Source organism: Embiotoca jacksoni, unplaced genomic scaffold, assembly GCF_022577435.1.
Source record: "Embiotoca jacksoni isolate LCO1_2020_lvr unplaced genomic scaffold, fEmbJac1.0.p SCAF_9, whole genome shotgun sequence".
Lineage (NCBI taxonomy): Eukaryota > Metazoa > Chordata > Actinopteri > Embiotocidae > Embiotoca > Embiotoca jacksoni.
Window position 1 is genome coordinate 6,932,783 of NW_027185447.1, and position 24,114 is coordinate 6,956,896.

General features: G+C 39.2%; 3 protein-coding genes across 4 annotated transcripts in view; 2 read left to right on the plus strand and 1 right to left on the minus strand.

The window, feature by feature from the left end:
* Positions 1-12,934, plus strand: part of wrap73 (WD repeat containing, antisense to TP73) — a 16,286-nt gene extending 3,352 nt beyond the window's left edge. For both annotated transcript variants that reach the window (XM_069140206.1, XM_069140207.1), the window contains 9 exons: positions 6,369-6,441; positions 7,675-7,778; positions 9,025-9,111; positions 9,630-9,764; positions 10,162-10,239; positions 10,327-10,429; positions 10,520-10,645; positions 10,808-10,999; positions 12,267-12,934. In XM_069140206.1, coding sequence (XP_068996307.1) covers positions 6,369-6,441; positions 7,675-7,778; positions 9,025-9,111; positions 9,630-9,764; positions 10,162-10,239; positions 10,327-10,429; positions 10,520-10,645; positions 10,808-10,999; positions 12,267-12,379 — 1,011 coding nt within the window. In that variant the 3' untranslated portion in view covers positions 12,380-12,934. The remainder of the gene's footprint in view (positions 1-6,368; positions 6,442-7,674; positions 7,779-9,024; positions 9,112-9,629; positions 9,765-10,161; positions 10,240-10,326; positions 10,430-10,519; positions 10,646-10,807; positions 11,000-12,266) is intronic.
* Positions 12,932-18,025, minus strand: tprg1l (tumor protein p63 regulated 1-like). Its single transcript, XM_069140208.1, has 6 exons — positions 17,635-18,025; positions 17,309-17,400; positions 16,993-17,043; positions 16,759-16,884; positions 16,159-16,312; positions 12,932-15,053 (listed from the first exon to the last, which is right to left on the minus strand). The coding sequence occupies exons 1-6, from the start codon at positions 17,863-17,865 to the stop codon at positions 14,859-14,861; spliced, it is 849 nt and encodes a 282-aa protein (XP_068996309.1). The 5' UTR covers positions 17,866-18,025; the 3' UTR covers positions 12,932-14,858.
* A 4,309-nt stretch (positions 18,026-22,334) lies between these two features.
* Positions 22,335-23,858, plus strand: LOC138192883 (complement C1q-like protein 2). The gene is made up of 6 exons (XM_069140565.1): positions 22,335-22,395; positions 22,481-22,552; positions 22,850-22,921; positions 23,177-23,260; positions 23,346-23,477; positions 23,575-23,858. The coding sequence occupies exons 1-6, from the start codon at positions 22,335-22,337 to the stop codon at positions 23,856-23,858; spliced, it is 705 nt and encodes a 234-aa protein (XP_068996666.1).
* Positions 23,859-24,114: the final 256 nt, after the last annotated feature.

Sequence of the window (24,114 nt, forward strand, 5' to 3'; positions counted from 1 at the left end):
TTATTTTTAAATACACAGCATTTTTGTCCTTTGCTTACACAAATTGTTGGTACTGATCCTACTTGCAGCTTTATATGAAGCCTCTGAACTGGTGTAGTTTTTGGCCCTTATGTAAAAAGGACATCAACAAACAGTGTTTGTATTATAGCTCCAAGTCTGGATCTTTCAGAGTAAATTAGATATTTAAAAAATCTAATATTGATATGAGTTAAAATACATTTTTACTTTTTTACTTAAGCTTGAGTGAACAATATTTATAAAAGTCTCTTAAATTAGTTCATTGTTGGGTTTTTTTTGGTTTTTTTTAAACATTTTGAAATAAAACGTCTATAATAAATTCTGCATATGTATATGGGATGGGAATTTTGTGTTTTTTGTGAATCAAGACTTAAAGAATTATATTACACACAGTGAGCAGTGAAGAACCTAGAATCAAACCTTGTGGCACACTACATGCAACAGTAGACTGACTTTAGCAGTACTGCTTATTGCTGATTTTTTTTTTCCTCCAGTTTATTCCAGTAAATTGAATTATTCCTTAGTAGTGTGTGTGACAAGTGAAAATTTGCTCACACCATATTGACCCTTTTTTATAAGAAGGGCAGACATCTACGTATTCGCTACCTCAAATATTTAATTCCATTACTTTACACACTTAAATTTTTTTGAATGTACATGTAACAAACACTATTTTTGTATAGCTTCTGTAACTGCCTAAAACCTGATCTGGGGAGGGAGGTGCTATTTAGTGTGGTTTATGCAAGTCTGCAAAACTAAACCCAGACTAGTAAAGATGTCTTTAATTCTTTTCTGTGTCCCCCAATTCCTGTTATATATTCGCTCCATAGTAAGCATGTGTTGTAAGGGGTGAGAAGATATAGCAACTACCCTCGGGCCATGTGGAATATGAAGGGGGCACCATGGTGGGCTGCGTCTGTCATGCTGAACCTGACTCCAGGAATCATTTGACAGGTGTTGTGGTCCAACACACAACTGTGTCTGGTCTGGAGAAGGGTGCAAGGAGTGCAAATGTCTGTGGCATGGCTGCTTTGTGTCTGTCTGCATCTTCCAAAGAAAAGAAAAAAAAAGGAAGAAGGCTTGAAAGAGTGCAGTTTCCTTTCTGTTTTAGGACAGTCTGAGTGCACATTGACTTGCTGTTATTTTATGTTTAGGCGGGCAATTTGACGTGATCAATATCAACATTACTTTCTCCGAAATGTTTCTGTGTCAAATGACTTGTGATATGTGAAAGCCGTCACATCAACCCATGACCCCTTTAACTGCTTGCTGTCATTTATGTTTAGATGATTAGTTGATCAACTGACAACAAATTATCTACCACTGTAATCAGTTTTTCTGAAGTAGTCTCTCCAGCAACATGTCAGACATTCCTTTCTCCCTCCTCGGTTGAACACACTTGAGTTTTTTTCATTTGACTTATGCCATAGCAAAGTGGAGTTTTGTTTAAGTATTTTGGAGTTTTCGTCCAGCAAAGCAAGCAGTATGGTGACTTATGACTTGAAAAAAAAGCACATTTTATTGACATTTATTAATATAAAAAAGAATATGCAGATTAATCTCTAATAAAAGAATCATTGTTATTTGCAGCACTTCACTCGTGTTGCCAACAAATACCTTTTCAGATTTTTTTGCAGGGGGAATTTTTCCTCCTTCTGAGACAGCCATTTGTTCCTTATTATCGTCATCTCACAGTGTTTTGTGTTTCTTGAGATTGGTAACCCTGTACTGATGCTGCCACTGGTAAATGATATACACAAGTCAGATAATGACACTCTGCTTCATTTAACACGTCTAACCTTTAAGTCTCACTGAGGATAATTAATGAATGGTTGAATTTTGTTCAAGCAAACCACCCTCAATCAATATTTTAAACAGCTTTGAGCAAAACACTGTGGAGGTACCGGGCGCACCTTTATATTACAGACGCATTATTATACTCATTCAAACGGAGCCTCCCGAAGGTCTTAGTGGGGAATTGTTTTGCTGAATTACTTTTGCTGTACCTCTCAGTACTTTGGTGTTCCCTTGCAATAAGATTTGCATTCCTTCTGATCTGAACAGTTGGTATGTTGGTCCAGTCTAGTTATAATACTCTGCAGATGCTGCGGAGAGGAGAGATCATGTGATACTTTATGTGGTGCATTTAGTGCTCATTACTCATTTTAAAAGGTCGATCTCAGACAGCATCAGCCACTGGTTGTGAGCGCAGCTGCAGCTGCCCTGCCTGGCTGTGACTTGTTATCCTTTGGTTGAATGTGGTCATTGTTTGAACTTTGACTGCTGCGGTAGTGGCTCTATTATTTAATCCTTGCCAGTAATGTGTATTTTTTATGTTTTAACAACACTAGCAAGTTTTTATCGTAGTTCACATCTCAACATCTATCAGCTTTTGTGTTGCTCATTCAAAAACCATGCTGTTTTTGAGATCCTTTATCAGCGGCTACATATAAGTAGCAGGTGTAAGTACTGCTTACTGAGCATCCTTTTGTTGTAGAGTTTTCAAAACCAATTTAACAAAGGAAAAATAGTCACTGTTTATAATGCCAAGGAGCCCACTGAACTTACCTTCACCCCAGCCCAAGATTTCATTAAGGCTGTGCCAGACGGGTGTTCGTGTCAGGCTTAAATTTCACCCCCACTCATAAACAGCTTGCTATATTAACTTGTTTAGGGACAGCTGCCTGTGGTGTGGATCAAGCCTCTGTGTATGTGTTTGTCTGTCTGTGTATGTGTCAGTAAATGTGCTTAGTTAGCTGCATGTGTATGGCTGGCTGTCTTTGTTTTTTGTTTTTTAACCCCAGCAAAAATATCTTCAGATTTTCTGAATTTTAGGCATACAACAATTATTCGCTCACAACTGACAATATGGCAATAGAAAAATGATATAGTATGTTGGTCTCTGGTGCGATCAGAGATTTTAGGGGCAGCCCTAGACACACCAGAAGTGAGCACAGCTATTCTAGCCTGATAGAAATGCTGTGCAATGCAGTTCTTTTTAAGCTTCAAGGTACTTTGGTTTTCAACTACTTTGTTTTTGCAGAAGTCAAAAAACAGCTGTCATAGATTTAATAGAAAGTCACATTGCTGAAACCTTGCCAATGTATTGTGAGACTTCACGCAAGTCGTCTCCTATTTGAATTCCAATCATTCATCTTAGGACCTCACAAAATGCCACTCACACATCCATGTTTATCCTCCTTTACCAACTGAGGGGTGATGAACTGAGGGTGGAAAAACTCTAGCCAAGGACATTGCTGAGCTTGACTTCTCTAATGGTTTTTACATTGTTGGGATTGGATTAGCAGTAGCGTTCTTTGCTGGTGCAGCTGGAGCCTTTCTAATGTGTAGCATTGTTGGCAACAATGCTACTGGACTAAACTGTAAATGTTGGCAGCTGATGCACTGCAGCATGGGACAATAGCTCACCCATACCCGATGTGGGCTGAGAGGCTCCAGTTCCTTGGTAGAATCATGAGGCTGTAACAGGAGAAATAGGCTATATTGGTTTGAGATAGCTTCCTATGTGGAATGCCTACAGTCTAATCCACTGATGACAGATAGGCCTAGATGGCATCAAATGCACTTGCCCATTCTCTTGCACTCGCCTCGGCGTGCAGCAAGAATGGCTGATGGATAGGTTTTATTCCAGGTTGCTGTCAGTAACAGTCGTCTACAACTGATCGTAGTTATCATGTTGCCCACAGACTGTCCAGTTGGGAATCCTCCCTAATTCTGTGGTTTTCTTGTTATGAACACTTGCTAATAGATACTAAATAGATGGAGTGGTAGAATTGAGCCACAATTGTTCTATTTGGCAGCATCTTAAGAAGATGGTCTTGTCATAACATGGCAAATTATTTGTATCACTTTTATTTACAGTCTGAAGTGAGCACAGCTATTGCAGCCAGATAGAAATGCTGTGTAATGCAGTTCCTTTTGTTTACTGTCATAGTATGTAACAGTAAACACTTGTATTTATAAAACCCTCAATACCACCCCACTTGGTAAAGGTGTCAAGGAACCTTAGGAAGCATCTCCTAATGGTTGATCATTGTGCGTGTTAATGATCACAACAGTGATCAAACAAAAAAAGATGTTCTTATCTGTAATTGCATTTGGTAGTGATCACCACTTACAGTTATGCTAACCCCAGCACCCGACATCTAACTCTGATGGATAAACAACAGCTGCTGTAGTAGAGTTTTGCCTTTTCACACCACCCTCAAGTCCAGAGCCCCCATTCCCAAGCTGCTGCTCACCTTTGCTGAGGATACTTCATCTAAAGGGTAGCTTTACCAACTAAGGATCTTATTGCGTACCATCCCACATGGAAAAGCATTTCCCACCTATTTTCCTCATGCTACCCTTCCTCCTGCCAGTTTAAAGTTACACTGCCTTCGGGTCTTGACCTCCCAACATCCCCTATGTGGTGGCTTCAAGGCATCTAAGATGTGTAAGTGTGTTTTTTGTTTGAGCAGTGTTGATACTGGTTGCCATGGCACTATGTCTGAGGGGATGTCCAGGAAGTGTTCAGTGAGGTGTTATTACAGAGCCTACACAGCTGGATGTCTTGACCAAACAGGAGGGTGGACACTTCAGTCCAGTTAGGTGACAGAATTGGCCCAGTTCACGTCTGTCAGGACACTATGAAAGTCTTTTTTACACTGCACATTCACAAATGCAAAAATCTGCCTAAGTGTAAGCTTAAAGCTTTCCTGACAAAAGTTTTTTTTTTTTTTTTTTTTTTTTTTTTTATAAAGATTGTCATTATTATTTCGACCCAGAATATCTGGCTATGATATTGCTAAGAATTTTCAGAATAGTGTAAAATATTTTTCCCTTAAATTTCACGAGAATAAGAAACATCTCCGGTCTGCTAGCTTACACGCATAATGTTTAACTCCATTGGCCCTCATTTAAGACGATGTCTTCACAACAGCAGATCTTGTTTTTGAATGGAAAGAGTACCAGTATAATTGCAGCCAAAATTCTAATTACGGAAGCACGAGGAGGCAGAATAAAACGTGATGCACCAGTCAGCAACTTCCATCTTTGTCTACGATATCCAGTTCTCCTCAAAGCATCAATGGATACAAGAGCCAGACAATTTTTCTAGCATCCAGATTTGCTTCTGAATTTGTTTCCACATTGTGCGACCCAGTTTCTTAATGACCTCAGTCATACACTATGTTTAAGAGATGAGTGAACCATCAACAATGGAACTATGCCAATCTAATAAACTGTAGAACATGAATGTCCATGCAAATACTCTAGATGTCCTTTTATTATCTCTGAGTCACATTTATTACTCAGATATAATGCATTTCCCTATTGTCATTCTTAGCCTGTTAGTTGTTAACAGAAGATTGGAGCAACAACTCACCCTGTGAACACCTTAACACCACGGCAGCTGTACAGTAGTACAAACCACAGATTCTGTAACAGTGTGCCAAGGACTGTCTGGTGATCCTTTTCTTGAAGGGCAAGACACTGCGTATCATACTGTTCCTTGGGTTAAGATATGCTACACTGCTGGCTGAGTGCCACCTACTTTTGTTGGCAAGAGTCTTACTGCTGTCAAAACCAAGTATTAACACGTGTGGTCTCTTTGTTGTGCCGACTTGTGGTTAGATAGTTATTCTTTGGCGCTGCTTGGCATTTGTGAGAATGCACACAACTTGTTGGTGACACAACTTGCTGTTAATTGGTCACACTTGTCGCAAACATGTCTTACATTACATCTTGGCTACTAAACGGGCTGCCCTCATTTTCCTGTTGTATTTTGAGATGTTGTTTTGTATATGTTAATTTTATATGTATAACCTCTTAAGGTCCCTGTCAATGATTGAAACTCTTAAACATATGTGCTCATTCCCAGTGGATGTACAGTGATAGACAACACTCGACACACTTAGCCATACCAGGCTATCCATCTAATTATGGACGGATTATGTAAGTGTCTCATATCCCTCACAGAGAGTTACCTCTTCAAAGACATAAGGCAGTCTGTCCACAGCCATTAAAGTGCATGGTGGACTGTAGTCTGGATCTGCCACATGTTTGAGTGTGGAGGAGCACTTATAGGCCTTCATCTGGCTGGTGCCCAGGTTGATTGACCTCTTTTTAATGTTTCTATTGACACCTATTAGCCATATGCAGCTGTCACTAAGTCAAACTAACACCTCTGAATTTCTTACAGAAGACCGATAGATCTCAGAATCACTGAAATTTGTAATTTCACTAAGTACATTCATTACCTTTCTGCGACTTGGCTGTATAATGTTTGTCATTATTTTTAAGAGATAATTTACTCTTTCTTTTCTTTCTTTCTTCTGTTGCCTTGACAGCTGAGAGTCACCGTCTGGTCCCTGTGCACCAAAGCTGTGTCTTACATCAAATATCCCAAAGCATGTCAGAAGGGTGAGTATGAGAGAGATATTATGAGTTTATATGTACTACCAGAGTACCTGAGGACACGACCAGCAGTCTGAGTGCCTCGGCATGCCCCATGAATCACATGCCGTTCTTTACCTTGTGGCACAACCCAGGATATGCGGCCAAACTATGGTCCTCTCTGCTGACAGCTGTGCCCCTCTTCAGTAAATGGGGCATGCTCTTCATAACAGGCCTGTCATCAACTAGTGGAAAAATGATTGTCTATGGCTCTCCCCATTTTCCACATGCAATACTATTCCCCTCTGTGACTCATGTATCTTCAGAGCTGTCATATAAATAATATGGCCATGATAGTTGCATACCAAAGACTTGATGGTGCCAAAGAATCAAATAATTACTTTTCATGAAATACACTGGAAGCCATGAGATTACATATTCCATTATCAGAAGATTAAAATGTTTCCAGCCAATACGAAAACATATTTTGATCAAAGATTAAAATATATTTTATATTTTGTTTATTTCCCATGCTGCTGTGAGTAAACCTCAAATAAATCAACTTTTGTGTGTTGAATAGACTGAAACCTGAAGATTAAAAACATGATGTATACTTTAACTTATAAGGTCGATACAATTGCTCTCGATAGGGATCAATTACAGGAACATAAACTTGTATTCAAACTTCTGGATTGCGTTTTTTAAATTTTAATTTGATTTACGTTTACTTTATTTTTAAGTCCAATGTGGCTGAAATGGTTTTATTTTCATTACACAATCTTTATTGTACTCGTGATTATACATCAAAACCCAGGGGTGTCCGAGTGTTTTTTTTTTTTTAAAGAGGGTCAGATATAATAATGTGAAAATACCCAAGGGCTTCCTGTGCCTACTTGTATACCTTTCAACCATAAACGACATATACAAATGCACTTTTCTATAACAACCTTGCTTTCAATGAAATTATTTTTTCTTCAAATGGCAATTTAGCCAAATCTAAAACACGTGTGTGAAGTCTGTACAGAACAGTTCAGCTTTCTTTCACATGTCTAGAATTAGACGTGAAACAAGAAATGACAACTTGAACTTGTATAATTTATTTATGTTTGACAGTGCTGACTGGCCATAAATTGTAAGAAGGAAGCCACAATCCATGTAAATACTGATCCCATGCCATTATTATTGTTATTATTGATCGTCTGCCACAACCAGTAGTTTTCTTTAAAATTGTTGCTTTCTGCCATCATCTTTCACCCACAGGTTTAGATTTCAGCAGAGATGGGTGCTATATGGCTTTGGCTGAACGCCGGGACTGCAAAGATTATGTCAGTATATTTGTGTGTGATGACTGGCATTTACTCAGGGTAAGTAGGACAATTCATTTTAATTTGCTTTTATGGCCATTTCTATGCACAAATATACACTCATTAACCAAAACAGTATGACCACCTTCCAGATATACTGTTGTATGCCATTTACTGTTAAAAATGGCTCCAGCCCACCAAGTTTCCAGTGCCTGACATCAAGATGTCAAATCCTTAAGATTCTGTAAGGTGCAAGTTAGTGCAGATCAGATTTGTTGTTTCAGCCCATCCCACTGATGCTCGATCAGATTGAGATCTTGGGAATTTGGCTCGACTATATGCCCGTATTCATGTTACTCAAACCGTTCCTGAACAATGTGTGGAGTGTGGCACATCATCCTGCTGAAAGAGTTCAAAGCCATTGGAGAGTACCATTTCCATGAGACGTGTGCATGGTCTGATGAAGCATTTATGGTCTGCAGCAATGTTTAGGTAGGTGGCACATATCTTAGTGACGTCCGCATCAATGCCTGGATCAGGGTTTCCAAGCAGAACCTCTCAGCAAGTCTTTGCCCAGGTAAATAGTTGAAGAGAAATTGATTCATCAGACCAGACACTGACACTCACAGGCCCATAGTAGGTGCTTTCAGTGGTAGACTGACGGTATCATTTCAAGTCAAATCCTTTTTAAAGTTATGGCGAAACAATTAATTTTATGTTTGGATTGAAAGACCTCAACAGGCTACTTTCACTGTCGCTGCAGTGGAAGTAGCCAGGCCCACTGGCAGATACTAAGATTTATTTTTTAGCTATCAGTTTGGACCAGATGGGATAGCCTTTGTTGCCTACTCACATAAATGAGCCTTGTGTGTCCAACACCACTGGTTTGTTGGACTAATGTCAGAAGGTAATCATCACTTCTGAATGTGAGCGTCACTGTGACATGTTCTGATCCAGACGTCTGGCCAAAAGGATTTAGCATTTTTCAAAAATACTAAGGTCTGCACACCTGTTTATTCCCACATCCAACACGCTGACAATGAGAACAAAATATGAATTTACTGCCTAATATATTGCAGATGTCTGCTCTCCATCTGTGAGTGGTCATAATGTTTTGGCTCATCAGTATACAATGTCCAACCCTGACAATTGAACAGTTTGAATTGAGTTTTCTTTGTTTTTGCAAAATTCTGAAAGTGTTTTAATTGTCCTAAATTTTAGAGAATTTATGTTACAAAGAGTTTGTGTTTTTTGTGTGTAAATGTGTAGTCTAATTTAATTAAAATGTATTTGAAATCTTTCACAGCATTTTGAGACGGAGACACAGGACGTGGCAGGATTGGAGTGGTCTCCCAATGGCTGTGTGCTGGCAGTGTGGGACAACTGTTTAGAGGTTAGTCTGTTTAACAATAGAATAAAAAAAAAAAAAATCATCCTGATGGCTTAGTTGAGCAGGAACTGGAGTTTCCATGGATCAGTATGTAAGATGCACTGATAGAAACTGAAGCACACAGCCAAGAATGGTCAGTTAAGAGTTGAATTCTCTGGTGTATGAAAACAGTCAAAAACCAGCATTAAAGTAGACAACCACAATATCATCATCAGTTTGTGATATCATATTATACAGTATATTATGACAAGTACAAGTGCCCATATGTAAGCATTGATACAAGAAATAGTGACAGAAATTTATAACATATGAGTTCAATTAAAGGGATCCCAGCAAAGCAAATGTTGCTTATCATCAGTGATGGTATTAAATTTAACAATGAAGCCCATGAATAAAATCCAGCTATTGATGAAGCTGTCTGCTGTTGAATAACTGCTACACTTTAGTACTAGCAAAGCAAGAAAAAAAAACATTGTTGTTTGTACTGTTGTTTCATGCATGTGTGTACTGTCTGTCCACAGTACAAGGTTTTGCTGTATTCTTTGGATGGCCGGTTGCTGTCAACCTACAGTGCCTATGAGTGGTCGCTGGGTGTCAAGTCTGTGTCCTGGAGCCCCAGCAGTCAGTTCCTGGCCATTGGCAGCTTTGATGAAAAAGTATGGGCAATCTCATAGACAGTTATTGCTGCTTTGCTGATGATTGCATATTTCAAACTCTTCATCCCCAGATTTTTTTTTTTTTTTTTTCATTTTCAAATTTGCTAGTCTTCGACACCAGCAGATTTCCTGTAGCTCCCTCCGTAACCTCACACTACTTGTTTCACATACAGTATGTTGTTATGCTCCCCAAGACCTGTAAACAGACTTTGATGTGTACAATTGGTGAAGTTTACCTTTAAGAAATGGTTCTAATCTTTTCTGAAAATAGAGTATTAATAATCCATAGTGTCAGACAACTTTTTTTTTTTTTTTTTCCTTGCCTAGAATTTGTTGTGTACAATTGTCAATATGACTACAAAATAAATGACAAAAGATTTTCATACCTCCATGTCAGGTTCGCATCCTAAATCACATCACATGGAAGAAAATCACACAGTTTGAGCACCCTGCAACTATCGATAACACTAAAGCTGTGAGTATTATTAAGCCTTCATGGTGAACCTTGAAGACATTGCAGTTGAATTATTTACCGTTTATTTACTGCTGGATGTATTTCTAGACTGTGTATAAGGAAGTGGAGAGGCGGGCAGCTGTTGGCAGTGAAGAAATGTCGCTACACAACATCACTATTAGCACCACCCTTTTCAACACCCAAAGCAAATGTATGTCAGCAGCGTCCAGTATTCGATTACATCTACCGAGGACAAGTGATCAATTTTGTCTGATCAAAAACTTGTTGTTGCCACATCCAGATGAGATCTGCCCACTGCCAGTCCAAATGACCGTGGTCAAACCAGACCCAGACCGAGCCAACCCCAAGATTGGTGTCTCTGTTTTAGCGTTCAGCTCAGACAGTCGATATCTAGCCACTAAAAATGGTAAGACTCCACAGCTCTTCTTCTGTACCTTCATGGTGAGCACCCAGAACTGTAATAGAGCCTACATTTGTCACAAGCATGAACTTTTATGTGTAACTTTAATGCTAGTATTTCAAAGCTGAGAGTGGCTTTGAATGTGTATCTGTGTTTCTCTCACTGTAGACAACATGGCCAGTGCTGTCTGGGTGTGGGACATGCAGAGGATGAGCCTGGAGGCTGTGTTGGAGCAGACAGCTGCTGTACGTTGCTTTCAGTGGGACCCCCGACGCCCCCGGTTGGCGCTGTGTACCGGCAACACCAAACTCTACCTCTGGTCCCCGGGAGGCTGCGTTTCTGTTCAGGTCCCCACTGAAGGTAACATGCTAGAGCACAAAGAATTACAACTCACCGGTAGCTGGAATACACAGCTTTATCATATTGTTCTCCGATGGAGGAGAGCCAGTGCACTCTAATGACCTTCTCATCTTTTTTATGTCAGCTGAACAGGTCAAAGTCTACATGGTGGCATCATTGGGTCACCATTTCAAGACTGATACACTATTAAACACTGAAATCATTTAGATATAACATTTGACTAAAGGGCTTGCTGCTGTTTTTTGTTTGTTACTCCCGTCACTCTCAAATGTTCTTTTCTATTTAAGGGGAAGACTGATAATCCCCAACGATGGATTTTTTTCCTCCATTGAACCTTTATTTATTTTTCACCGGGAACTCTTGCAGTGGCACTCTGCGAGCACATGACAATAAAAGCAAAAGCAAGAGTCCAACAGTTACACAAATATATCATCTTACAAACTGCAAATGAAATTAAAATAGTGAAAAGATACAAAAGGGCATCAAACTAGCATTACACAAAATCTGAACTACGCAATATAGGGGAAACAAGCCTTGTTAACCTTAGAGACCTTTACTTCCCTTAAATTCAGCCATTGCAGGAACAGGGTGAGTCATTGTTAGACTCAATTAAAGATTAAAATGGTTCAAAGCAGATTCAACTGGCTGCAACTCATCTTGACTACCACCAGTTTTCCTAAGTACACTTTTCCCCCCACTGTACTCCTGTAGATATTTCCATTCATATTGGAGAATTTAGTTTGTAAATTTAGTATGTGTCATTTGCTTGTGTTTCTTCATTTAATCCCAGACTGACTCCCAGACTGTTGAGATTAGGGTTTTGATCGGGCCACACCATCTGCTGCAGGTCTTCGTGTTATTTGTCTTTGAAGATAGTACTTCATGTCTCTGGTACATCTGGGGTTGACATCATATTGTACAATCAGACATTGTACAATATAAGGTCTTGCTTTATGGATGTGAATCTTACAGTATTGTCAGAAACCAGTACTCTGTTCACCGTTTTTTATGTACATATAGAAGTAACCTGCGCTATCTCAGGTTTACATAGAGGATCATATCTCATTTGCTGCCTTGCACTTGGTTTTTACTTGAAACGTTGGTGTATTTTACTTGGAAACCCCTAACATCTTTGCGTTAAACTTCTTCCGGCTTTATAGAAATAGCTGACGTGGATTCTTAAAATGCACAGTGACTTTATTTCACCTTAAACATGTTTTTGTGTGATACATTCTTATTACATATACCCCTCTTTCTCTCCTGCCAGGCGGTTTTCAAGTCCAGTCCCTAATCTGGCACTGTAACGGAGACTCTCTGATCCTGCTTGGAAAGGAGCAGCTGTGTTTGTGCTACATGGACACTGAGCAGGAAAACAAGTAAAACACAAAAACACATCCCTCCAGAATAAATGGATTATAGCTGAAGTTTATGTGGCCAATGGACCAATGGAAACACTCCTGTAAATGTCAACTTTCTTATGCTGGACTGTAGCTGCTCACCAAACCTTTCAAGGCCCTCAGTGCAGGTTACTGGGATGTTCCTTTCCTTGTCAAGTTGAAAATCTGAGATGACATTCCTCCAGTTCTGTCAGACTCGTTTGAATAAATACCACTTTTTAAATACATGAAAATGCACTTCAGCACGAGTTGCAAACACTGTGAGAATGTTGAGGTTTACAAAGTTTTATAGATTTCACTGTAGCCTATTTTGTATGTTACCATGAAAATGTGTAATTATTTTGAATAAATTTTGTCATAAATAACGCTTTGTGAAACGATTTCCTAAAAAAGCTTTCGGTTTATCAAACCCGCTTGTGTTTCAGACACTTGTGACAATGAATACAGTAGCAGAGTTACAGTTAAGAAATGAAAAGTTTTCAGCGCTTGTGTTTGTGGTGTTGGACATGCTTGATGAATAAAGACATGAGGCACGTTTTTCAATGTGTAATTTTAAAGCAGTTCTTCATGACACAAGTTATATTATCATTTACCTGCAAATACTGCATCATTACTCAACAATTGTAATATTTGTTACCCGCCTTGATCAAACAGAAATGTCAGAATCCAAAGAAGCAGTACCAAATATAGTAGAACCATGTGTCTTGGCTTCAAGGCATCATCTGTCCGAATGCAAGCCTATTTATAAAAGCTTGAGTTAACTTACTTAACTTAAATCACTTGGATGCAGTCTTTGACAGGACAAATGTAATATAAATACACTTTTATATCAACAACCAGAGCAGCCCTGACAAAAAAAACATGTAGGCAATTATTATTTTCCATAAATGGCAATTGTGCTACAAATATCTATAACAAAAAGAAAGCCTTCACATGTTTTTTTAATAATAAGTAAATCTTCCCAAATAAAATACTCCAGAACTGGCAATGAAATATTAATTTCTTAGAAGCATTTATGAGTTAAATACATCAAAATGACATTAGATAAATAAAACGATTGGTATTTACAAATGCACTTGGGATATTCCTTTAAAAAAAAAAAAAAAAAAAAAAAAACATCTGTCATGCAAACTCGGCATGCAGGGAATCATGCGCACGTACAACCAGAAAATTACGTTTTGTGACACAATTAATTGGTATTTTTTGACCATTGAAATACGGTCTGCAACCTTTGGTGTGACAATAATGTATTATAGGGGGCAGTTTAGGAAAGAAATCACCCAAGTCCTATTCACAATATACATAATGTGGTTAGTGAACTGATGCAAAGCTTTGCTTATATTTCCACTTGTAACCCATCTATTATTCCCTGTGCAGAGTTTAATGCAGTTGAGTGCAAATGTACGCCGAGAACAAATGCAAGTTGCAGGACCATTAAGTCAACTTACAAACAAACAAATACATGGTTTACATGTTTACATTGCATAAAACGTGTGACATACAAGAACATGTTTGCTATAGTAACTAATGCAGCTCTGCAAGTGGTACAACAGCTCCCTACTCCGAGCGGAGGCATACTTTAGGTAAATATAAGCACGGAGAACAAAACATGGGTCAAACCGAGAGAGAGAATCTCAACATGTAACTTATTATTTCCACTGACCAAATCTCATGGATGCTGAAAAGCGTATTCCAGCTGTAATTTTCCACAAATACCAAAGCTGAGTCCAGAGCTTTTCAGTGTAGCAGTCCAAACCTATCCCAGTTTCCCTATTATATCTTTTATTACAATAATCATGTGACATGACCGTTAAATTTGATCCACCGGCCGCTGTTTCATTCCAAGAAGCTTCCCTATTGCTCCATGATCTGAATAATGCAGTAATTCATTTCAAACCATATCACGTAGCAAATATGGAACATATTCATAGCTAACGCTATGGTTTCACTGCTCTCCGCTGGGAGAAAAAGCCTTAACAAACCACATAATAACTCTTTAACCCTGATCACAATCTAAACGTCACGTTTTTTGACAGTCTGTGGTTCGATGGTAAAACATGAAGCATGAGATTACAGGAGGCTCAATCTAAAGTAAGTGCTGTCTCCTTTATCTCCAACTTGTGTCACAAGGGCATACACTTCTCAAGGCTTTTGTGGGTGGCAGATCTGTTTGCTGATCTTTGATGGAAAGCAACCGGGGGCACAAAAAAAAAAAAAAAACACCAAATGAGTAGACATTCCATGCAGTGCTGCGCGCCATTTACCTACAGTAGGCTGAACACACGTCTGTGACCCCAATTTAAGACATCTCATGGGCTCAACACACACGCACACGCACACACACACACACACACGCACACGCACACACGCACACACACAGGCTGCACACGACACTGTAGCGTCCCTCAGACAGCGCAGTGTGACACAGACACATGGGTTGTAATTTGGAGAAACTGCGGAGTTTAGAAGCCAATCTTGCCACGCGTTATGGAGTAGCCCAGCTTGGCTTCGTTGTTGATGAAGGACATAATGCCCAGATAGGTCTCGATGAGCAGGGGTCTTTCTAGGATCAGGACTCCGTTAGCCCGACCGGGGATGGGGTGCTCCTTATGGGCTTTCTTCACTGCCTGCACCAGCTGGGTTCTGAAGTTGTCCATCTTGGGAAGATAAAAGAAAAAGAACATGAAACCAGAACACTCATTCAAACATTTTACATTTGTAAACAATTTGTATCTTTAAAAAATAAATAAAAATAGGACTCAATGTTCAGACTCAGATGTCCTGGCACCACTCTAAAACATGGAATAACAAATACAATTGAGACTTTACAGCCAAATTAGATATTTTTATTGCATGTAGCAACACTAACGGGTCTGAATGAGAAGAAATCCCCAGAAATCTGCTCGAAGCTTTATTGTTGCCTCGTCAATAAGAGATAAACACATAGCTTTGAAAATAAGGTGACGACTACACAGATTGAAGTTGTATTAATAACTAACCGTTGTCACAAAGGATGAATTATGTCTTCAAGGCAGCAATCAGTCTATTGCCCTTAGTTGGCCTGTGACTGATAGAGATGTTTTTGTTGCTTTTTGTGCATGTGAATTTTAGTGCTGCACCAGTTGGTTATCTTTACAGTTAACAGAAAAATGTTCTCACATTTCAGACTTTTAATTGCTTATAAGTTTAAAAAAAAATGAAATAATAATCTATACCTGTACCGGCGATACTCAACTCTACTCACTTTTGCTACCAGGCACTTCTCTGGAGTTTGTTTTCCACTGCGGGTAGTACCCCCTTAATATGGCATCGTTACTATAGCAATGCTGCATGAAACCGCACTGACGTCATCCTGAACACGACATACACACATGCTAAGTCCTTTCATCGGCAACTCGGCACTACTTCACCTGTTTTTTTTTTTTTTTTTGCAGGTTAACAATAATTTTAAATTGCGGTGAATTTAGAGGATATGGCTGCCGATGTAGCTTTTCCAGTTAGCAATGTCAGGTTTGTGCGGGACCTCCCGTGTCACTCACACAGTGACGCCTCTGTGACGATTCTCTCTGTACAGTTAGTGCTCTTTAGTCCTTCTAGTAATGGCTCAGCTTGTCTGAAACCTTGATGGAGATGATCCCAAAAATAGGACCAGTTACCTTTTTCCCCAAAACAAGTGATTTGAGTTGAACCCTGCTGGTAGCGGCAGTGAAAAAGGGGATCAAATGTCTGTTCAGCCTCATTTAGTTAAAGGGGTTGTTGTACCTGGCAGAGAGAGGCCACCTTCTCATCAGCGTGCGCCATGGGATGCTCTGTGAAGGTGGCGTAGGGCATGTCTGTGGACCAGGGGTTCCAGCGGTTTAAGAACGACGCCCGGGGACGTTTGTCCCACTGGACACGAATCCCGTAGCCCTCTCTTCTGTGAGACAACACAACAGCCTTAGTGTTACCTCTAAGGATCAGCTGCGTATTATACTGGCCAGCAGTACACCACAGCACTGCCACCAAGCTGAATTATGCGTATTTAAAGAGAAAGCCCAGTTCTAGACCAGAACTCATGTTAAATTTGTATCTGCCCTTTCTGACTTTATAACTGTCAATGTTTTTCTTTCCCGTGCATCATTTAGAAACACATAAATTAAGGTTTTATCACTAATTTATGAACATAAAATATTAAAATACTAACTGTAATACAGAACTTGAACAGTCATTTTAGGATTTACACCTACGCTGCAATAAAACCATGTGGCTTCAATATTTCAATGGTTACCCACGCCAAGTGCATGATTAATACACTGGCATTAGTGGACTCAGAGTAAATACAGATTCTCTGTACAGTTGGCAGACTGACACACGTTGACGTACTTGTTGAGGGATTTGGGGGGAAACTCAAACTCGCCCACTGAGATGGTGTCTACGGCGTTGAGAGAGATCCTGATAACTTGCTGACACAACAGGTTAATGAAGTCATACTTGCACACCAGCAGGGACCTGCACACAAAAACAAAAGATGCGACACCATGTCAACAGAGACCATGTCAAATGTTAAGGCTATACTGTATTATGTCCTCAAACATTTGAGATTACTGTTTGACTCACCTATCAGTAATAAGCACAAGTCTTTCCCTGTCGTTGTTCCAGTGGTCAACTCTGCAGAAGTCCCATACAAAATTGACAAATGTAAGTTTTTGACAGTTATAAAGCAGAATATAAAAGATGGCCTTGTGTAAAAAATAATCACAACTACTCTGAAGCCTAATTAAATATTCTACAAACTAGTCTATGGCCTTAGTAAATCTCCAATGAACTAGTCTGTGGCTTCAGTAAACCTCCTGCTGAGGATTTCATCCAATAGCAGCTCATCCTCTTGTTTCTGGCTGATCATTAACAAGTGACATGCTGGTGAGATACTTACTCAGCTAGCAGCCAGACGCTGTGCACCTCTCCATCCTCAGATGGAAGTGCCACAGTCCTGATGTCACTCACAGCCTGCTCAATGGTACCTGGCTGAGATCAGCATCACAACTGTCAGTCATCAGCATCATGTTGGAGACCATCCCTCCCTGTGATGTGTTTGTGTAACTCTGACAATATATTGTGCTGCACTGACGCTTTGCGTGTGGCGCTCGTGTTTGTTTACCTTTAAAGTGCACGAGCGCATTGATGAGGGTGGTGCAGGAAGAGATGCATGCGGGTCTAATTAAATCCAAACAGGTCGACATACCGATAAACGCGACTTACCCTGAAAACGAAGTAGTCCTTCACCTTCGCCTGCATTGTGGGGTTGTGCACATGAAAAGGCGTGAGCGTTTGTAACGGGGGGCAGCAGGCCACGGAGGCTGCGTGTCCGAGGCTTCGACCGCCGGCCTCCGGCGGCGTGAAGGCAACCTCGACCCCCTCCTCGGTTTCTGCAGGGTGGAGAACCGCAGCGCCCGGACTCTCCGGGTCCATCGTGTCGTTCAGCTGAAGCATGATGGAACAAACGCTGTTCGCGGAGCTTCCTGACGATCTGCGCCAACAGTTAGATTACAAAATGCCCCTTCGAGGGTGCAGACGCTCCCATCGCGCAAGAATAATGTTTTGATTGTGAGAGAAACGAGGAAGTAGTTCCCTCTTGCTGCACTTCCTCCCTTTGATTTCCTTCCTCTTAAAGGGACACCGTGTTTGTAACCAAGCTAATTACAGGAACAGGTGTTTGGAGTGGATGAGCCCACTGTAATAATTATCAGGGTTCTTATTACCAAATAATCTGAAGCTGGGTGTTAATTTGATTATTTGCATCCTATTACGCTGTTATTATCATCATGTAGCTAATCATAATGTCTGTATTTAAACTCCACATCCTTAGCGTGCTCCTGTTTTTTTGTCCCACACCCACTGACAGTGTCAACTTCAGTTGGACTGTAATGCTTCATTTTTAAGGTTTATGAAGTTTGAAGTATATTCAGCAGCTTGATTATAATCTAAATACCGCCATTTGGTAGATAGCCTATAGCTAAATAGTGCCTCTGAAGACGGTCTTCATTTCATTTCATAATCGGTGCTGCAGGCCTTGTGGTATTTTGTCTTTTCGGGGATAACAGCTGTACCTCCCAGAGCAACTTGCTGCGAACAGTATTTTTCTGAAACAGTGTGGGAAACCAGCAACTTTAATGAGTGGATTCTAACAGCTCAATAGTTTTTCTATCATAACATGGACTCAGATGTAGGCCTATGCAAGTGCTTGCCGATAAATCACACTTTGATCGTCAGTGTGATATGAACGTGTACGAATTGCAACATACTGCCTGAAATGCAATGAATAAGAAAAATCACTTTATTTGCACGGGTCATGCATTCACACTCAGCATGCAAACATTTGACCCGTCAGATGGGCCATGCCATTAGTGATTTGTTTAATTGGTTGGTTTGGTATTGATGTGGAATTTGTCCAATGGCAGCATATTCAAAATGATTATTTCATTATATATTCAGTGTGCATATTAACTATTCAGTGTCTGTGGTCTATGTTAGCAGAAAGACATAGGAACTGTGAAGTTAACTTGCACATTTACATATTTGTATATTTATCTCAAGTGTTATCGTCATCGCAATATTGGACAATGTTATTGCATGTTATATGGCAACAGAACTATTGAAGGCTTTTCAGCATGTCTCATAGTACCATAGATTGTTCCTTTTGTTTGAGACTTGGCTTGTCTTTGGGTTAGTCAGTCTACATACTTTTACCAGCAATTTCATATTTTGTAAGATTTTGTTGTAATAATATTAATTGTATTTAAAACCTTACCATGAATGGGGAATAACCACCCTTAAAGCATTATTGTAAATAATACATGATACATTTTCTCTGGGTATGTTGACACAGTTGCAGTTTATCATTGCTTACTGGCTGCTTGCTGTACATCTAATTCCTTCTCCCTTTATATAAAAGCTGGATGATAAAGCGGTGCAACAACAATGATTTTTTTCCCCCCTCACCTGCATATGAATCCAGAGCTACTACTAAATACATATAGTCATATAAAGTCATACATACGTCATATTGTTACAGATCCAATTGAAGGATTGTAGTATTATGAGAAAGATGTGAAACAGCCCAAAATCCCCTTAAATGGTTACAAATATTCAGGATTCAGAACTTCACCCCCAAACTAATTATTCACTGCTTTAAAAAAAAACACATCTTATAGAAGAGATTATATTGAGCATTTTACTTAAAGACATTAATTTATTTTGATTTCATAACTCTAACATCCTATTGATATTTCTTTCTGCATATTTTATATGTCTATATATATATATATATATATCCATCCATTATCTATACCCGCTATATCCCAAACAGGGATGTACCCGAAATAGGCTACTTATACCATATAGCCAAATGCAAATTTCAGTTTGTAGCTTCGGCCGAGGCCATCAACAGTGTACAGATTAAACTTTGAATATAAATTTAATGAAAAGTTTGTGTTGCAGTATTACAAAAAAAGACAGATACACTCATTTCCAACTGTAAATAGGCTATATATACAAACAATTCATCCAAATAAGACATTTCCAACCAGACACGATGTGTTAATGCTGGTCAGCTCAACGGGACTGAAATTTAACTCAACAGTCCCCTCTAGTGGAGGCTCTTGGTAACATTGAGGCAGAACTGCAGATTGATAAACGGCAAACTGTTAGTGGTTGCGGTGGATTGTCATTAATGTTATATGATAAACCAACATTTAACCACAAACAAATAATTTTAAGAGGTGAAAAGATGTTGTCTTGTAAACATATTGCAGTGTTGATGAGGACTTTTTATTACATTACTTTCAGTGCTTTCTTATGTTGGCCTACTGTGCAGCAGATTATGCACTGTTGTGTTATTGTCTCTTAATAAAGTTGTGACTCTATTACGAGTGCATGGACAGATGCTTTCTGTTTGTCATGATTTCTTACAATTTCTAATAAATTTAAAATGAATGAATTGAGTTGTTGTTTTTTTTTTTTTTTTTTAAATGTTCTTATCAAAGTTTTGTTCCCTGTTGTCACAGGTGTTGATGCCATTACAAACTCAGTCAACACAGTCCCACGGATCTGTTTTCGTTTGAGAACCTCTGAGTAGCTTCATCATATCATGACTTGGTTTTGAGAGAGACTTGTTAAGGCGGTAAAATGAAGCTGTGGTGAAGCTATGACTGCTGCAGCCTCCCAAGAATATGCTTTTAGAACCTTGTGTTGTTGCCCTTAAAAAGCTGAACCTTCTTACCATGATTCATTTATTGAAAAGTTTAAGAGAAAATGTTAATTATTAATTGTCCAACTCTGCCTTCTGATATCTTATCAGTTAACAAAAACTGGAGGGAGCTGATACGCTTTTGTTTAATATGCAACTCACATTTTTGTATCAGGTTATAAAGTGTTTTGTATTGCGCAAACAAACACACACACACACACACACACACACACACACACACACACACGCACACACACACACACACGCACACACACACACACGCACGCCATGAATATTTGGCTTTCTCAGTCTTCACGTGCCCTCATAAATAATTTTATGGTTTTAAGCGCAAGTGACTGTGGAGGAAAGTCCATCACAGTCAGCACTTCTTGGTCCTTTGTCGTCTTTAAGTAGTTAATTAAAACATCTGAGGTGTGTTTGGGCTCTTTATCCTGCTGCAGTATGAATGATGCAAACCAGAGGGTGCAACATGTGTCTGAAGAATGGAGGGATATTTCTCCTTGGTCAGGGTTTAGTCTAACTAGTCTAGTGGTCTAGTCTAGTCTCAGCCCACACCAGGCATCTGTCCTTATCTTCCCTCTTCAGAAGCGGTTTAGAGACACAACTCATCCTCTCAGACAACTAGTACCTTTGCTGACTGGAGTCTTGTGTTTTTTTATTTAACAAAGTCTGTATCTCACGGAATTTTTTTTATATCTCTTAGTGAAGCTCGATGTATTGGTCTTCTGATGGTGTGTTCACTTTTAGTCTGCCTGATCCTGATCGTACTTTTGATACAACTGATTCAGTTTCCACAAAGTGTTTTAGAGCACTGTGCACTGCCCCTTTAGAAACCTTCAGTCTAATCATGATCTGGTGGTGAGAAGTCCCCTCTTTACTTACAATAATGATCAGACTTGTGACACTTTCATGTATTTTTTATGCCATGTTTCCAACTATTAGAGGCTACTCATTATTTAGTGTTCAGCTGGAAACTTGAGGCACAGCCGCATTTATAACAGTTGAACAATAGCTTCAATTTAATTTACCTGAACAAGCCTCTGATGAGTTGATCAAATCCGCCTCATCTAAACATGTGATTCAGTGGGAAATCTGACTTTATGTTAAAAAGAGTCACACATTTTCTTTGATTTGTTTGCTCACCTGGAAATACTGCTGGATCTTACAAATTCAATTTTTCTTGTCATACTTGATGTGTTTTTAAGTGTTTCTAAATCCTTAACATTTTGATTATTTTCAGGTTTTTCAGAGGTGTCAGCCCTTTGGGCCCCGCTGTGTGTAGCATTTGAATTATGGAATTTAGATAAACTTATTTTTAAATATAGTAGATCATTTATGTTTATGTGTGTTCATGTTAATGAACAAGTTTTATCTCCTGCATGTCTTTAGTAATAAAACAAAGATCCTGGAAATGATTATCAATCGCTGATAACCCAGACACTATTTAAGGTTGGGATTACCACAGAAACTACAAAGTAGAACTGCATAGAGTGACACTTGAAGAACAGAGATGAAAATGTTGTTTCCATTGTTGCTGCTGGTCTGCTCTCTCTCCATAGCTCAGCTTCAAGCAGAGTCTGACAACGAAATTATTCCACATTTAAGGCAAAGTGAATCTCAGAAAAAGGAGCCAGAAAATAACTCGAACCTCCAACAAGCCTTGCCACAGGACATCCATGCCGTGTTGAGAGAGATGAGTGCCTTGTTGGCCGAACTGAAGGTGGAGATGAAGTACTTACAGAGAGAGAATGAAGGTATAGTTGTGTTGGAGTAATAATGGCATTAATACTAAAGAGTATGTCTTACAATTTAATCTTTTGTTGTTTGTTTTGTCTTTAGCACAAGCAGCTAAGGTGAGTGTACTTGAGTTGCAAAAGATAGAGTTGGACAAGCTGAAGCAACAGTACCAAGGTATGTACTGAGCAATATCAATTGGTTATGTCAAAATTATACATTAGAGACAACAATGGCACTACAACACAGTTATTCTAGATATATTTGCAAAGAATTTTATCAACACATGAAACAGCCATATGATGCAATGTATTCAACTAAAGCAAACCTCCAGTAAAACAGTGAAAATAAAATACATGAATCAATGTTTCTTACTGTGGATAAAGTGGCTTGTTTCACATGGGCACTTTTCAATACTAAATACTAAAGAGTATGTCTTACAATTTAATCTTTTGTTGTTTGTTTTGTCTTTAGCACAAGCAGCTAAGGTGAGTGCACTTGAGTTTCAAAAGACAGATTTGGACAAGCTGAAGCAACAGTACCAAGGTATGTACTAAGCAATATCAATTGGTTATGTCAAAATGATACATTAGAGACAACAATGGCACTACAACACAGTTATTCTAGATATATTTGCAAGGAATTTTTTATCAACACATGACACAACCATATGATGCAATGTATTCAACTAAAGCAAACCTCCAGAAAAACTGTGAAAATAAAATGCATGAATCAATGTTTCTTACTGTGGATAAAGTGGCTTGTTTCACATGGGCACTTTCTTGATTATTTTAATTTCAGCACAGGCAGGAGAACTGGTCACCATTGAAGCCAGAACAAACCTCACAGAAAACCAGGTGGAGGCTCTGAAGAGAGAAGGAGAAGGTTTGTGAACTTAGAAACAAGCTGATTATTGCAACAGTCCCATCACTATAACATCAGTCACTTTGATACATGTGTTCTCTCTCAGTGAAACAAGTGGCTTTCTCAGCCTCTCTGTTGGCTGCAGGCTCTGGAACTATTGGACCATTTAACGTAAACACAAATCTGGTCTTCAGATACGTTGTTACAAATATTGGAAATGCCTACAACCCAAATACAGGTACTCAAACTCACAAATTTAAATAATCAATTAGATTTAACACCAATCTGTTTGACAATTCACTATTTCTATTCATTGACAAAAACATGTCCCACAGGTTTTTTCATAGCACCAGTGAGAGGAGGATACCACTTTGAGTTCTACATAGGTGCACATGGACATGCTTCACATCCTTCAGGTGCTGTGTTGGTCAAGAATGGACAGCAGATTTTTGCATCATTTGAACATCAGCCTTCTCATTATGGGAGTTCTGCTAATGGTGCCACATTATTATTAGAGGTTGGAGATGTTGTGTTTTTGCGTCTGTGGTCTAACGCAAGGATTTTTGACAATGAAAATCATCATAGCACCTTCAGTGGTCAACTGCTTTTCACCATGTGAGCCCCAAACAGCTTTTATTTTTCTTCAGCTATATATGGTACCCATGCACACACTGCAGTAGTGTATTAATTCTTACTGATACCATATATGAAGCTGACTGACACAACTGCACAGAAACAACAAAATTCTTTGTAACAAGAAAAGCTTCATAAGTTTTTCATCTGCATCTCTTTCTGGATTTGATTCAATAAGCACAGTAACAGGGAATGATGGAATTCTTGCACCAAATTTTATTCATATTAAATTAAAGAAGTTC